The sequence below is a fragment of the Rhinopithecus roxellana genome, chromosome 10, assembly GCF_007565055.1.
Source record: "Rhinopithecus roxellana isolate Shanxi Qingling chromosome 10, ASM756505v1, whole genome shotgun sequence".
NCBI lineage: Eukaryota > Metazoa > Chordata > Mammalia > Primates > Cercopithecidae > Rhinopithecus > Rhinopithecus roxellana.
The window spans coordinates 95,547,134-95,563,540 of NC_044558.1; the positions used below are offsets into that span (position 1 = coordinate 95,547,134).

At 46.4% G+C, this 16,407-nt stretch overlaps 1 protein-coding gene across 3 annotated transcripts in view; it reads right to left on the minus strand.

Annotated features, from left to right (window-relative positions):
• Positions 1–5,217: 5,217 nt before the first annotated feature.
• ATP2A2 (ATPase sarcoplasmic/endoplasmic reticulum Ca2+ transporting 2) overlaps positions 5,218–16,407 on the minus strand; it is a 73,236-nt gene continuing 62,046 nt past the window's right edge. Inside the window, exons 14-22 of one of the 3 annotated variants that reach the window (XM_030938634.1) lie at positions 15,598–15,933; positions 14,118–14,338; positions 13,184–13,386; positions 11,641–11,726; positions 11,234–11,367; positions 10,506–10,623; positions 10,300–10,420; positions 9,159–9,219; positions 5,218–6,012 (exon numbers count right to left, since the gene is read on the minus strand). In XM_030938634.1, coding sequence (XP_030794494.1) covers positions 9,200–9,219; positions 10,300–10,420; positions 10,506–10,623; positions 11,234–11,367; positions 11,641–11,726; positions 13,184–13,386; positions 14,118–14,338; positions 15,598–15,933 — 1,239 coding nt within the window. In that variant the 3' untranslated portion in view covers positions 5,218–6,012; positions 9,159–9,199. Of the gene's footprint in view, positions 6,013–9,158; positions 9,220–9,288; positions 10,421–10,505; positions 10,624–11,233; positions 11,368–11,640; positions 11,727–13,183; positions 13,387–14,117; positions 14,339–15,597; positions 15,934–16,407 lie in introns of those variants that run through there. The other 2 variants (XM_010379249.2, XM_030938633.1) reach the window with 2 other exon arrangements.

Consider the following 16,407-nt stretch of genomic DNA (forward strand, 5'->3'; position numbering starts at 1 on the left):
CTAATTTTTTTGTATTTTTAGTAGAGATGGGGTTTCACCATGTTGATCAGGCTGGTCTTGAACTCCTGACCTCAAGTGATCCAACTACCTTGGCCTCCCAAAGTGTTGTGATTACAGGCGTGAGCCATTGCACCCGGCCCCATTCATTTTTACATTCTGATGATTATGCTTTTCTCACTTTCCTGGTTTAATGTCCTCAACAATTTTGAGGAGTACCAGTCAGGGATTTTTCGTTCAGGGATTGGTCAGGTGTTTTCTCGATGATTAGACTGAGGTTGTGTATTTTGGGAGGAAGACTACAGAGGTAAACTGCCGTTTTCATCATTTGAGATCAAGGGCCCATGCTTTCAAGATGACACCTCCTGGCTGAGGTAGTATGTGAGGTCTCCACAGTGACGGGCACTTTCCCGTCCCCACTGTATGTGCTGTTTGGGACATTGCACAGCCCACAGAGCCTCCGCCTCCTGAGGCAGTGTCCATGTAAATTACTTAGAATTCTGCATGGAAGATTTGTAGTCACCCCCATTTATTTATTTGTTTATGTCAGCGTGGACTCGTGGATATTTATACTTCGGATTCTAGTCCAATACTACTTTATTTTGTTGTTCACATTCTTCAGCTTTGGCTGTTGTGGCTTTTTCAGTTGGCTCCTGTGTCCCTTTCACATAACCATATGTTTGATTGCTGTTTTTGAGCCCTTCATTTTATGGCGCTCTGGTATTCTCCAGGCATGTGCTGTATGTTTTCTGTCCCATCTCTAGAATCAGCCATTTCTCCAAGGAGCCGTTTTTTATTGGAGAATGGCATTAGAAACCTAACACTGGCCGGGCGCGGTGGCTCAAGCCTGTAATCCCAGCACTTTGGGAGGCCGAGGCGGGCGGATCACGAGGTCAGGAGATCGAGACTATCCTGGCTAACACGGTGAAACCCCGTCTCTACTAAAAAAATACAAAAAAAAAACTAGCCGGGCGAGGTGGCGGGCGCCTGTAGTCCCAGCTACTCGGGAGGCTGAGGCAGGAGAATGGCGTAAACCCGGGAGGCGGAGTTTGCAGTGAGCTGAGATCTGGCCACTGCACTCCAGCCTGGGTGACAGAGTGAGACTCCTTCTCAAAAAAAAAAAAAAAAAAAAAAAAAAAAAAAAAAAAAAAAAGAAACCTAACACTGGGGCCAGACGCGGTGGCTCAAGCCTGTAATCCCAGCACTTTGGGAGGCTGAGACGGGCGGATCACGAGGTCAGGAGATCGAGACCATTTTGGCTAACATGGTGAAAACCCGTCTCTACTAAAAAATACAAAAAACTAGCCGGGCAAGGTGGCGGGCGCCTGTAGTCCCAGCTACTTGGGAGGCTGAGGCAGGAGAATGGCGTAAACCCGGGAGGCGGAGCTTGCAGTGAGCTGAGATCCGGTCACTGCATTCCAGCCTGGGCGACAGAGCGAGACTCCGTCTCAGAAAAAAAAAAGAAACCTAACACTGGGAGCCCAGTGTGTTCATTGCCTTCTGAGCTGACAGTACAAGGAAATGCATGTGTGCAGTGACCTGTGTGTATACACATCAGTCAGCAGTTTTTCTTTTTTCCTTTTCTTGAAACAGGCTCTCACTGCATCAGGCTGGAGTGCAGTGGTGTGATCTTGGCTTCACTACAGCCTTGTTCTCCTGGGTTCAGGTGATCCTCCTGCCTCAGCCTCCAGAGTAGCTGGGACCACAGGCATGCACCACCATGCCTGCCTAATTTTTAAAATTTTTCGTAGATATGGGGTCTCACTGTGTTGCCCAGGCTGGTCTCAACTGCTGGGCTTCTTATCCTCCTGCCTCAGCCTCCTAATGTACTGAGATTATAGGCATGAGTCACTTACTGTGCCTCACCACTATCAGTATTTCTATATGAAAACATCCATACATATGAAGCTAAACATGACTTCATCCTGTATCTCCAGCTCTAATTCATTACCACATGGATTATTCTAGCCTCCTCCCCTTGCTTATCTTAGCTTCTCCCCTTGCTTCCTGTTTCCTCCCACTCCAACAGAGAGAAACCTGGCTTCCACCATCTGCCATCTACATGCAGCATTTTGTTATTCTCAGCAACTGTCATTACTAGAAACTGTTAACTTCCGTTTTTTTAAAATGGTAGATTATAATACAAACTACTCTGTAATTGAATATTTCCCTGGGCAGACAACGTATATCAGACATCCATTCCTTGCTTGTACACACGTGTACCTTGTCTTTTTCAAAGGCTGCATGGTATTCCATGGTTTGAATGCTCTCTAGCTTATTCAATTCTTGCCTCTTGATGAACATCAGCTTATTTCCAATCTTCTGCTACAAGAGTACAGTAGGGATTATACTTTTTGAACATAAGGGAGGATTTCAGGAAAGTGAAATGCTTGATCAAAGGATACAGATGTTTAAAAATCTGAAAGCTGTGTGTGGTAGCTTATGCTTGTAATCCCAGAAACTAGGGGAGCTGACATGGGAGGGTCACTAGAGGCCAGGAGTTCAAGACCAGCCTGGGCAAGTAGCAAGATCCCATTTCTAGCAAAAATTATAAAATTTGCCAGGTGTAGTAGTACGCACTTAGCAACTCAAGAGGCTGAGGCAGGAGAATCACTTGAGCCCAGGAGGTTGAGGCTGCAGCGAGCCATGATGGCACCATTGCACCCCAGCCTGGGAGAGAGACTCTGTCACCTCCCACCCTCCCCAAAAATGAAAATCTGACACACAAACAGGCATTAATGAACACGTCCATCTACACCTTCCTGATAGGTAAAGCTCTACCTGCCTTTCCTCGTCTCAGCCCCTCTCCCTCGCTGAATTAACCACTGTCGACTCGGGCTTTCACAGCCTCTGGCTGATGTCCACAAACTCCTTACCAATCTGTTTGGTATCAGTCCACGTTGACGTACGCTCTGGTGTACACTCTCCTTAGCTAGCTTGGCCTGTGGGCCACGTTTAGAGAATATGAGGCAGTATTATTGTGCATGTTGATATTTTGCTGCACTTGGCTTCACTGTTGAGGATTTATTTAAGTTGATACTGTAGTTCTAGCTTATTTCATAGCCGAGTATCATATGCCTGAATGTACTCACCCATTTTCCTGCTGGTTTCATTTTTCTCCAAAAACTCTGCGGTGGCTCTTCCCCATGTGTGATTCTCTAGGCGTATCTAGGAGTGGACATGCTTGGGGTGGGGGTGGGGGTGGGGGTGGGGGTGAGGGTGTTGAGAGCACCTCTAGGCTGAGTGATTTTGGTCATTCCTTAGAATGCATGCTCGCTAGCTGCTCCATCCTTAGCGTCAGAAGACCCACTTCTCGAGATGTTACCTCGTGATTTTAATTTGCCAGTGGAGTTGAGCATCTTTTCACATGAGCTATTCATTTTCTCATTTATACCATTTAACCATGTTTCTTTTGGGGGTGTAGTTGCATTTTCCAAATATTTTGATCCATTTGCAATTTATTGGGTATAAGGGATACAGCTTTATTTTTCTCAAGATGACCACCCACATAATAATCCAACTTTTACCTACTAAACTGAAACACCACCCTTCTCAAGTGATGCATTGAATTACTATAGCTTTAAGAGTTTGGTGTGCTTCCTTGGTTTTTGTCTGCCTGATGTTTGTTAGTATCGGCCTGTCTTAAGGCCACCACTGGTATTCTCATATATCAGTATAAATTATGTGTCACTCCCATTCAGCTGTCAATTTTCCCTGAATCATTAAACATTTCTATATAGGAACAACATAGTTCCTATCTAGGAACATTGACCCAGTATGACCCCTGGTAGCTTTTTGTTCATTCCAAGGCATTTTTTCCTTCTCATGCCCGATTGTACTGACTAGCACCTCTAGAACAGTGTTTGGTAGTGGGCAACAGTGGACTTGGAATGCAACTCTAAAGCGTTAACACTTTTGGTTTCTCGTTATAATAAATGGTACATAGGGATAATTTTTAGAAGATGGATGTTAAATTTTATCAAAATTTTTCTTCTCCATCAGCAGAACTGATCAGTAGAGTCTAGCTGTGTCACCCAGGCTGGAGTGCAGTGGCACGATCTCAGCTCTCTGCAAGCTCCACCTCTCAGGTTCATGCCATTCATTCTCCTGCCTCAGCCTCCTGAGTAGCTGGGAGTACAGGTGCCCGCCACCATGCCCAGCTAATTTTTTGTTTTTAGTAGAGATGGGGTTTCACCGTGTTAGCCAGGATGGTCTCGATCTCCTACTTTGTGATCTGCCCACCTCAGCCGCCCAAAGTGCTGGGATTGCAGGCATGAGCCACCGCGCCTGCCCAGAACTGATAGTTTTTTTTTTTTTTTTTGAGACGGAGTCTTGCTCTGTCTCCCAGGCTGGAGTGCAGTGGCCGGATCTCAGCTCACTGCAAGCTCCTCCTCCCGGGTTTACGCCATTCTCTCGCCTCAGCCTCCCAAGTAGCTGGGACTACAGGCGCCCGCCACATCGCCTGGCTAAGTTTTTGTATTTCTTTAGTAGAGACGGGGTTTCACCGTGTTAGCCAGGATGGTCTCGATCTCCTGACCTCGTGATCCGCCCGTCTCGGCCTCCCAAAGTGCTGGGATTACAGGCTTGAGCCACCGCGCCCGGCCCAGAACTGATAGTTTTAAAAATTAGATTTATAATCATCCATCTATCCTTGTATCCTGGTATTTTTAAAAGTGATAAAAGAATCATCTTAGGGAATTTGCAAAACCAGAAGCCCAATCCCAAACCCATCACTGCCAAATAAGCACTAAAGTAACCAGTAAATGAATTCAGTTCTGTTCACCTCTCCATCCCACACCTGTCAGCAATGGGGAGTGTGGAAGTTTTGGATCTGAACAGCCTAAGAAGCATCTCTCCATTGCTAGTCTCCAAATCTTTCCAGGCTGCTAACAATGTAGAGCGCGGAGTCTTGGCTTCCTTCACCACATTGACGAGTGAGGCCTTGTGTGTTTTAAGACCCCACTGGTGACACTCAGCTTCCCCATCCTTAAAGGGCAGGGAGCCAGGGTGGGCTTCACATGGGCGAACCTGCTACCAGTTGGCCTGTCTACTGTGTAGTCAAGTCCAAGAGGTTCCTGTCCCCTCCAGTCACACGGCCTCCCTGCCCAGCATGAGCCTCCCCTGCTTCCCCACAGAGGGGCAGGCTCGGGTGTGGAATGAAGGCCCTTGGTGCCCATCACTCCCCCTCCCACAGGAGAACAGTCACCACCACACTGAGAATTTATCATAGAATAGATTTATTTACCTGAAACCATGTCTGTGCCACGCTCATTGTTACCAGCACAGAAAGAAACAAACTGATCTCTATTTACAGTCTAAAGTCAAACATGCGTTGTGATAAATTGACATTTAGCATTTTATTAAGATAAATGCATCACAATATTTGTATTGCACCAACACCTGTCTACTTCTGATTTCATTAAATAAGTTACATTTAATATAGTGCGAAATAGCTGTCTACACACTCAGAAAATAACTGAAAACAGGAGGCCTACACTTTAACCATTCAACACCTGTAGTGTTTTTAATGAATTTATAAATAAGCAAACTGTACAGGGCCAATTAAAAAGTAGCATGTTCCAATGTCACTGGAGAGGAATCTGGCTACTTACAACTGAAGGCATGCATTACAACTGAATACTGTACATTTATATAAACTATGACATTTTGCAGAGAAATGTGGCGACTTGGCTGACGGCTTCCAAGTTCTTAGATAAGGTTTCAGAGCCTCATTCCTCTTGCAGCAAAGAAACCAAACTTCTCTGGAGAGGCTTTCTGATTAAGCTAAATTGTACATTTGTAATCATTATTTTAATTTAAAAGCTAACAACCCCATTGGTAATACACATTTCCTCCACATAACACACAGTGAGTTGGGAACTTTTTTACTTTTCTTTTTCCCCAACATCAATCATGCAGAGGGTTGGTAGATGTGTTGCCAAAAACGCACATGCACGCAACCGAACACCCTTACATTTCTGCAAAATGGTTTAGGAAGCGGTTACTCCAGTATTGCTGAAAAGGAAAGAGAGAGGAAATCAGCTTCATGAAATACAGGGAGGAAACGTTAGAATACCTATTTAAATAGATGAAGATCAGTAGCGACAGATGAAAAGGAACATTCAGCTTGATCTTTTCAAGGTTTCAAGACCAGCATTTCTGATTTACTGTCCCTGAGGCGCCGCCCACACAGGGTAGCATCTAGAAGCACTGGCTCAGTGACACAGACTCATGTCTTCTGGCTACAGAATAAAGGTTCTGGAGGAAAATCCCATGAGGCAGACACAATCATTGCAGGTATGAAAGCAGCGAGACACGCAAAAGGACAAGGTCTTGGTTAGTGGTGCAGAGGGTGAGGTTGATGAAGTGAGCAGCCAGTAGCAGCACAGCCTTCCTGTCCCTGCCCTGTGGGCACCCGGCCTCTGGCTGCTGGCCTGCCTTGCCTAGCCCTGGAGTGGAAACTCCTCCGCATCATTCTCCTCAGTAAGGGAGGGTGAAGCCTACCCTTCTTGCTAACTGCAGGGGGTGTTTGGACAATTTGGTGGTTACAGTCATAGGGCAACTGATGCCTCTGCTCACTGGCACTGCAGACGTGGTAGGCTCTGGCCCTGGGCAGTGGCTAGATGCTTGGTAGACACTGAGCTAATGCTTGTGGTCTCAGATCTCCTGAGGTCTGCCCGCCTCAGTCAAGGCTGAGGCTCCAGTCTGAGGGGATGTGGGAGCAGCTATTGTGAGGGAAGTCGGCCAGATGCCCTGCTTGCCTGGGAGCTCACCGAGCTCAAGGGACGGCTTCCTCCAGAATGGATCATCTGCATTCTGCAGTAATGGTTTCCCAGTTAGGGTATGTATGAGATTGTTGTTGTTCTGGGCAAATTTCAAAGAGGCCAAGGGAGGCACAGGGTGGCAACAAGTGACACTGATGGCTGGGCCTTCAGCCACCTGCCCATCAGGAAAGAATGTGGAACTGAGTTTCAAACAAGAGCCGCCTTAGTAGGCGCACTGTGGGGCTGGGCAGTTGCTGCCTCACTGCTGGGTGAGGGCCTGAGGCCAGGGATGTGCTAAGACCACGGTGCTGGACCTGGTCTTTATGGATTGACCTGAGGAGGAGATGCTGAAATGTTTTCACCCGGCAAAGCCTTACAGTGAAATGGACCAAGTGGCCCTGCTCAAAGCAGCAGTGGGCCTAACCCACTCCCAGCTGTCTGGGCCAAGGGAAGTGGGTCCCTCCATGGGCTCCAGGGGTCTGAAGCTGAGAAACCATGAAGCTAGCCAGGGGCTGTGTGACAGCACGCCACACTACACTTTTTGTAAATGCCACTAGGTCAAGGAACTGAGTCAGGAAAAGCTGAGTTTTGTTTGCACTGAATAGTAATAGTGCAGCACTCAAGTCAGTTTGCAGCCCAGAGATGCACTCCTTGCATTTGGCCCATTCAACCTATTTCTTGTTATACCTCATGATGCTCAAACTGGCAAAATTTACCCCCTGCCCCAAATGTTTCCTGCTGGGCAAAGCAGCCTCCCTTTCCGAGAGCCAGAGCTGCCTCCAAGCAGCCTTGGAGGCCTCACAGTAAGCCTGATTTTTTTTTTTTTTTTTTTTTTTTTTTGAGGCGGAGTCTCGCTCTGTCGCCCGGACTGGAGTGCAGTGGCCAGATCTCAGCTCACTGCAAGCTCCGCCTCCCGGGTTTACGCCATTCTCCTGCCTCAGCTTCCCAAGTAGCTGGGACTACAGGCGCCCGCCACCTTGCCCAGCTAGTTTTTGTATTTTTAGTAGAGACGGGGTTTCACCGTGTTAGCCAGGATGGTCTCGATCTCCTGACCTTGTGATCCGCCCATCTCGGCCTCCCAAAGTGCTGGGATTACAGGCTTGAGCCACCGCGCCCGGCCCTGATTTTTTTTTGACAGGGCCTCACTCTGCTGCCCAGGCTAGCCTCGAATACCTGGGCTCAAGCAATCCTTCTGCCATGGCCCCCAAAGGGCTGCGACTACAGGCATGAGCCACCACATCCAGCCACGGGGTGTGCTTTTAAGAGTCGGTCTCCAGGTTCCACCTCCACCCCTTGAACGTGGCCCTCTGAACTAAGCAGCACCTTGTCCTGCTTGATGTCTCCTAACCCTCCCCAAACTCCATCTGCATTACATCTACTGGTCATCCCAGTAACGAGAGCCTAAGTACATTTTCAAGAATATAGTCGAGGCCTCACACTCTGGCTAAGGAGTAAGCTGGTTTTTGGGCTGTGCAAAGCCATGTCCTACTAACTGTGCTTTAACATCCCCTGGAGTGATACGTCTTAGCCACAAAGGACAAGACCAAGAAAGGGGGGTAGGGGGTAGGGGGATGGGAGGGTAGGGGGGTAAGTGGCCTATTTAAGATGAACCTATTGATACCCAGAGTTCACTGGTTCAGTTACTTGCTTACTAGTTTTTAGCTTTTTAATGAACAAGTAGCAATGTTCTGGGATGATTCCTGGCAGCTGCGAACCCTCATTTTAGCACTACAGACGGCACAGCTCCTTCAGCCTGTTGGTCTGGCTGAAATGCCTCTCCCCACTCTGGCTTTTGTCTGGCTTGGGCCCTCCCGGTCATCTTGTGGAGCCGTTGTCCTGGGCAGCCTGTGGAAGTCTATGAAAGCCACACCTCCAGCCAGCTGATGCCGCACCCAAGTCACATGGCAGGCGCCACAGGCAACCCCGCTGCTCACAGGGCATCAGGGAGCACAGCAGCGTCTGACATGGGGGTGGCTTATAAGTTAGTGACATACAGTTATCTCACTTGGTAGCAGTCACCTTTAGGCTAAAGCATCCAAATCCCAGGGAAGAAAATACTCACGTTAGTTGATGGATGTTGGAAGGCATTGGAGGAAAACACCACAGTTAGGACTGTTAATGACTTATACACTGTTGGTGAGACTCATCTTGAACATGCGCAAACATTGATTGTAGTAACGGTGGTGGTGGTTAGTGCCACATTCAAATAAAAATAGTTCTATACAATATGTTCATTTGGTCATGTGCTATTTACAGATTTTACAAAACACACACATACACACGCACACTTGCCCTTATGTTCTCTACACCAGGCCAGCAGAAACTTGCATAAAATGTACACCACAGATGACAATTAAGTGCCTGTACATTAAGAATACAATTCCTATGACTACCTACGCAGCAGAGCAGGAGCCTTCTTCCCCTCAAGCAGAGTACAACTAAAGTTCTGAGCTAAGAACTGGAGAGAAAGTTGGACATGTCTGTTAGTCCCAGGTAAGCCACTTAAGAGTTAAAGACAAGACAGTTATTTTTCTCTGTCCATTTAAAATGTTTTATTTTTTTAAAACTAGATTGTGATGTGCCACTGAAATAGGCAATGTTGGCAAAACAATGTCTGTTACAATAAAATACATTAGACATTTAAATAAATAACCTTAAAAACTATGTGAAGGGACATAAACCCAGTCGATTGAATCTGAAACAATGTTTTCTGCACAAGCGAGTACAGGCATACCTCTCATTAAAACTGATGTAAACTGAACGAACCATCACAATCCTAAAGAAGCAGCCAAGCAGGGCAGGGGTGAGGTGGGGAGAGGCAGGGAGGGTGGGGTGGGGTGAATGGAGGCCGAAGTGGGTGAGGGAAGTAGCAAACCAAAACAATACTGACTGAGGTAGCAAGACTCTGCTCAGTGCAGAAAAATTGGCTTATGAATAAAAATTAGACTCTGATACCAAATTAAATCCAGATCATCATGCAAAAGACACAATACATGCTATTTAGTTTTAGGAAAAAAACCACACACATTCATTTCCTAAAATCTGCTGCCAATTAATTTGCTGACAATGTCTGCTGGCTCAACTATTTTTTTTTATACAAGGATGAGTATTAAACAGAACACTGTACATGCTTTTTCATCTACAAAAAAATATTTGCATAAAATAGTGTTAGTTCTCTGTACATGTCAATGGACACTTTAATTATGTGTATAAAAAAGGAAAATCTTGCCCCACTGGAGTCAGAAAAAGCAAAACAAAATCTAGAGTATGAAACCTCCATCACCAGCCAGTATGTTCATGTGAAAATTCAGCAGAAATAAGACAGTTGCTTTAAACAATAAAAAAATTAATTGATTAAGTTAAACATCTTCTTTATGGAAAACTGTCAGTCAAGACCAGAACATATCACTAAAGTTAGTGTCTGTGCTATAGACCCAGATCACCAGGGGCATTATGAGCAGCACAAACGGCCAGGAAATCCCATCGGTGCATGCCGAGAACGAGCAGGATTTGGTGGCAGGCTGTATACACTCTTTACCAGGTTCCAGGTAGTTGCGGGCCACAAACTTGAGCGTCTCGTCCATGAGAATCACGGGCAAGGAGATTTTCAGCACCATCAGCCACTGGGTCACGTTCAGCGGTGTGATCTGGAAGATGAGCTGACACACAGAGAAGATGTGTCATGCCTCCAGTCTCCCCAGGAAGGTGGCTGGTCTCTAGCCCAAGCCCCACCCAACCACTTACTGGCAAGGGTTCGACATAGAGGATCAGGAAGTGGAGTGACATGGACAGGCAGATGGAGCCCACGAGCCAGATGTTCTCCCAGGGGGGCATCCTCAGCAAGGACTGGTTTTCGGACAAGCTGCAGAGCAAGGAGAGGTGGGGGAACGTACCCTCAAAGGCAAGGCACATGTCACAGTGGTAGTAAGACCCTGTTGGACTACACTTCAGTAAGGTGGCTATTAATCTGGCACCATCTGCTGACCTGACTCCACTAACTTTCTACAGTGGCGAAGGTGAAGAGAATGTCCTAATGTAGGACAAACTGAGTTGTATGTCTATGTTCTGGCATAGCAGACCCCAGCTTAGTGGGTTCAAAGCGGTTCCCAATTGCCTTGGAGACATGGGCTATTTAGAAATTTCCATTTTTGTCACGGGCTTAATTGGATGGTACCATTTGTGTGAAAGGGTGAGGTTCCTTCCCTGCGGGTGCTGGCATACAGGGGTACCAAAGTTCCTATTTTTGGCCCCCCACGGTTTCTTTTAAGGAAGAACTCCTAAGAAACACAGGGCTAAGCACTCCCACTACTTCCTGGAGGTGACGACAGCTCATGCTTTTAAAACTGGTGTTGCCTGTTCTCCTTTTTGGAAGGGAAGAACTGTCCTGTGATCCTTAATCAACCGTGACTACACACAATTCCCCGATGCCCTGGCAGCATGCTCGCCTCAGCCTGCCGTGAAGGTGCACTAACCTGTTGAGGGCGTTACACATTTCTATAGTTACTAGAACAGAGAGCGCCATTGTCATCGGGTATGGGGATTCAAAGATTGCACAATCCACGCCTTCAAAGTCCGGGTTGTCCTCTTTACACTGTAGGAAATGACTCTGCAAGAAAATCCAAATTCCTATCAGCCTAGTATATTTTCCAAGTCCAGGCACCAACCCCATACCAAGCCTAACACAGACCAGCCCGAGTGCAGAGCCAGCCAAGAGGTTCACCCCAATTTCTCAGAGAAGCCCTGGTCCTTCAGAATCATCTTAGATGTAACTGTTTATCATTTGAGTCTTAAGATGATTTGATAGATACCCAAACTACAGAAAGGTCGAGGCCTCAAAACACTTCTCATGTAAGGTACAGAAAGAAAAGTGACTGAGTACCAGCTGGTAGAAGGTCACTCTTGGACCACCGTCAGCAGCAATGAACCACCATGCAGCAGCACCCACGGTAGCAGCGCCGACGTAACCTGGGAACAAATAACGACACTGACGCATTTGCCTCTGCAGGGCTCGCTGCCACCGAGGCCATGCAGGCCAATCCCCACAAGGATGAAGATTAAAGACATGGGACGGTGATGGAAACTGGAGCCTGTGTTGCTACCACCACCTGCTCACACCTGGTAGCCAGAGCAACTAGACCCTGGTTTCTGAAGGACAGGGGTATTTCTGGTACAGAAGAACTGGATAACTTCTCCTCCAGAATGTGAGAAAAAGCACTTGCTCCATCCTGTGCCAACCTTTCCCCTTGCCATGCCTTCTCCTCTCAGCGGGTAGTACTTTAAGGCTGCAAGTGTGTGTGTCCTCCATGTAAGGCTGCACAGTGTTGGTGGACTAGATCACACCATGACTTTTGGGCAAACTAATGCTGCTACTTGTACACAGATTTATTTGCTCCATTAGAGGGCCAGCAGCAGCCTTCTAAGGAAATGCCGTCAGGAGCTAGGGTGGAACACTGAGCAGCATGGCCCTGCCCTCAGCAGCTCCTGGGATTTCCCCCAGTATTAGCTTTGAGTTTAGGAAGTTTATTGCAAAGAAGCAATAAGGTGCAGCAGAGAACACACAGAATTCAGACGAGGTGAATATCCCCATGTGGTAGCACCAAAAATAACAAGTGCATATACCCACTAACCCATGAATTATAATGGAGCACGAAAGCCGCTGGCTGCAAGGATGAGGCGCTACGCATGTCCAGATATGGAAGAATCTGACAACCAGGAAGAAGGCAAGACAAGGGTCAGCATGGAGGTGTGCACAGCATGCTGCCATCTTTCCGGAAGGGCACAGGGTACATGAGCATCTCAACGCCAGAGGGAAGTGACTGGCCCAAACCCTTTCAACTCTATGCCATAGTGTGCTTTTTGAATTTTAAGTGATGTGAATATATTATGAAAACACAATGCCTTCCTATGGGATCCCAGGGAAGTGATTTCACCTTACTTTCCCAATCTATGAAATGTGGAAGAACCAACGGCACCTGGGGTGAGGAATATGAGGGCTAAATAGATGATTTATGTATAAAAAGGACCAGCCACTGTGCAGTCCTTCTCTTACTTATGGAAATAGGGACTAAATTTTTTATCTTGGTGACAATTATCTATTCAAATCCCACCTATGAACTCTTAGAAGGCAGAACCTAGCATGAATCATTCTTATCCCTTTGCACACAGGGCTAAATCTGAAAATGCTGATGTTTAATTGCTCATTCACAAAAACCCAAGTAAGGGCAGGATGCTCAAACTGGAACTAACTGTGAAAGGACTTTAGTAAACTAGGTGTATAGTTCATCGAACTGTAAGAAGGCATCTCTGTCTTTTGCTACCCTATACAGGGATAGAAGAAAAAATATGCTTTTAAGGGATGAATTTACAAAAATTTCAGATCACATTTTGTTTAAACATCTGTAATATAAAAAAATTGTACTCACAGCCAATAGCCAAGTAACGGAAAAAGAGCCACCCGCTGATCAATGGTTCCTTTGGGTTCCGGGGAGGTTTATTCATGATGTCCAGATCAGGAGGGTTGAAGCCCAGTGCAGTGGCAGGCAGGCCATCTGTCACCAGATTGACCCAGAGCAGCTGAACCGGTATCAAAGCCTCGGGAAATCCAAGGGCTGCTGTCAGGAAAATACTGTTTCCAATCAAGAAAAGAAGACAGAGAGCCCAAATGACAACGATTAAATAACTTCACGTAATCCGTAAAACACTTATACCCAATTTTGAATTAAAGCTTTTACTTAGTTTATTACTTAAATTCAGATGACTTGAGGCCGGGTGCAGTGGCTTATGCCTATAATCCCAGAACTATGGGAAGCCAAGATGGGCAGACTGCCTGAGCTCAGTAGTTAAGACACCAGCCTGGGCAACATGGTGAAACCTCATTTCTACTAAAATACAAAAAAGTGGCCGGGAGTGGTGGCACATGCCTGTAATCCCAGCTGTTTGGGAGGCTTGAACTTAGGAGGTGGAGAGGGCAGTGAGCTGAGATCGTGCCACTGCCTGAAGCCTGGGTGACAGCGAGACTATCTCAAAAAAATAAATAAAAATAAATAATTAAGCTGACTGAGATAAAGCCAACTTTTAGAGGGCAAGAATTTCACATGACTATCTACATGACTATCTGGTTAAGCTCAGTTTCATGTTAAAGAGGATTCTTTGCATGTTGGGGCAGCTGCAGACAACCCTCCCGAGGGCCAAAGCACCACTGCTTCCATAAGGCATTTCTGTCTTGCCCACTCCCCTCTTCCAACTCAGGCACAAAGACCAAAGCTGCTGCAATCTGGAGAGCAAACCGGCAGAACTGGGCTCCATGACACATTTAGATAAAGGCATACAGTAAGTGATACTGTCACAGAGACCTACCAGACAACTTCCCCAACGTTGGACGAGATGAGGTAGCGGATGAACTGTTTCATGTTGTTGTAGATTGCCCGCCCCTCCTCAACGGCAGCCACAATGGTGGAGAAGTTGTCATCCGCCAGGACCATCTCAGAGGCAGTTTTAGCCACCGCAGTGCCAGAGCCCATAGCAATGCCAATCTCAGATTTCTTCAGAGCAGGAGCATCATTCACGCCATCACCAGTCTGAAAGGGAAAGCAATGGTTGGGTCAGCCAATTGGCATGCCACACTCACACCCCTGGGCAAAAACCCACTGAATGGGAAGCAGGAGGAAAATGAATAGAGCCGTAGGTCTCTTGACAAAGAGTTACGGAATTTTTGTTCCTTAAGTTGGTGTCACAAAACACGTTTTACCTAGGAAATGTAAAATTACCAAATAAGTTTACCGAAGTGGGACAAAAGGGACTTCAAATTTATCTGTATTATCTTACTAAAAACAAAAACAGAACCTATGTGGCAGTCAAGAGGAAGTACTTGTATCCACATGGATAAATTTTAAGTAGAAAGGTGAAGATTGCAAAAATATGCAAATTTTTATGTTTCTGAGATGGAGTCCCACTCTGTCGTCCAGGCTGTAGGGCAATGGCGCACTCTCAGCTCACTGCAGCTTCCGCCTCCTCGGTTCAAGTGGTTCTCCTGCCTCAGTCTCCCAAGTAGCTGGGATTACAGGTGCCCACCACCACACCCAGTAATTTTTTGTATTTTTAGTAGAGACGGAGTTTCACCATGTTGGCCAGGCTGGTGCTGAACTCCTGATCCTAAATGATTCACCTGCCTTGGCCTCCCAAGTGTTGGGGTTACAGGCGTAAGCCACTGTACTCAGCCAAAAAATACGTCTTCAAAAACATGCAAAAATAATATTATCTACAGACACAAAAACAGCATTCCCATGTTTTTAATATTTTTGCTGAATTCCAACTTCAGTTACCTCGGGGGGAGAGGAGAGTACACTTACAGTATGTTTCAAAACTAGTATTTTTTTTTTTTAAAGAGAAGAAAGTAAATTTAACATAATATATCTGGATGAAAATCAGGTGAGGGGAAGAATACTGGAAATGCTTCATTAACAGCCAGCTCTTAAAGAACATCCAACTTAAAAAGCAGGGCAATCCAAACACAGGTGACAGACCACTGACTGATTACATCCTCAATTTTTGGAAAACTTAAGATAAAAACACGTTGCCTTTAAAAGAGACTGTTTCACCAGATTGTTCCTCTGGGACTGATCTAGAAGGCCCTTCTGGGTTTTAAACGACTCTAGGATCTTCCCTGCAAGTAGCACACAACATGCCAACCACTGATTCACCGAATTCTAGAGAAAATACCCAAATCATGACATATTTCAAATGAGGGAACAATGACAAAAAAATCCAGCGGTCAAAATTAGAGTACACTGTGTGCTTGTGTAGCCCGAGTCACCTGAACATGTTCAAACATGCTCACCATAGCTGTAATCTCATCAAAAGACTGAAGAAATTCTACAATTTTAGACTTGTGGGAGGGTTCAACTCGAGCAAAACAGCGGGCGTTCAGGCAGGCATCTCGCTGGGCAGAGGGGTTGAGTTCATCAAACTCCCGGCCTGTGAAAGCTTTTGACGTCACATCCTCATCCTGTCCGAAGATGCCAATGCGGCGACAGATGGCCACAGCAGTGCCCTTGTTGTCCCCAGTGATCATGATGACCCGGATGCCTGCTTGCCGGCACAGCTTCACGGAGGAGGCCACCTCGATTCTTGGAGGATCCAGCATGCCCACACAGCCAACGAAGGTCAGATTGGTCTAAAATAAGAGCATCACTTTAAATAAAAGTGGCAAATTCTAGGTTTTGTCCCCCAGTTTGAAAAATGCCTCAACATTGAGACAGGCTTCTGCATTTTCTTTTCTTTTTTTTATTTTTGAGGCGGCGTTTCACTCTTGTTGCCCAAGCTGGAGTGCCATGGCACAATCTCAGCTCACGGCAACCTCCGCCTCCCAGGTTGAAGCGACTCTCCTGCCTCAGCCTCCAGAGTAGCTGAGACTACAGGTATGCTCCACCACACCTGGCTAATTTTGTATTTTTAGTAGAGACGTGGCTTCTCCATGTTGGTCAGGCTGGTCTCGAACTCCCAACCTCAGGTGATCTGCCAGACTTGGCCTCCCAAAGTGCTGAGATTACAGGTGTGAGCCACTGCGCCTGGCCGGTTTCTGCATTTTCTTTTTTTTTTTTTTTTTTTTTTTGAGACGGAGTCTCGCTCTGTCGCCCAGGCTGGAGTG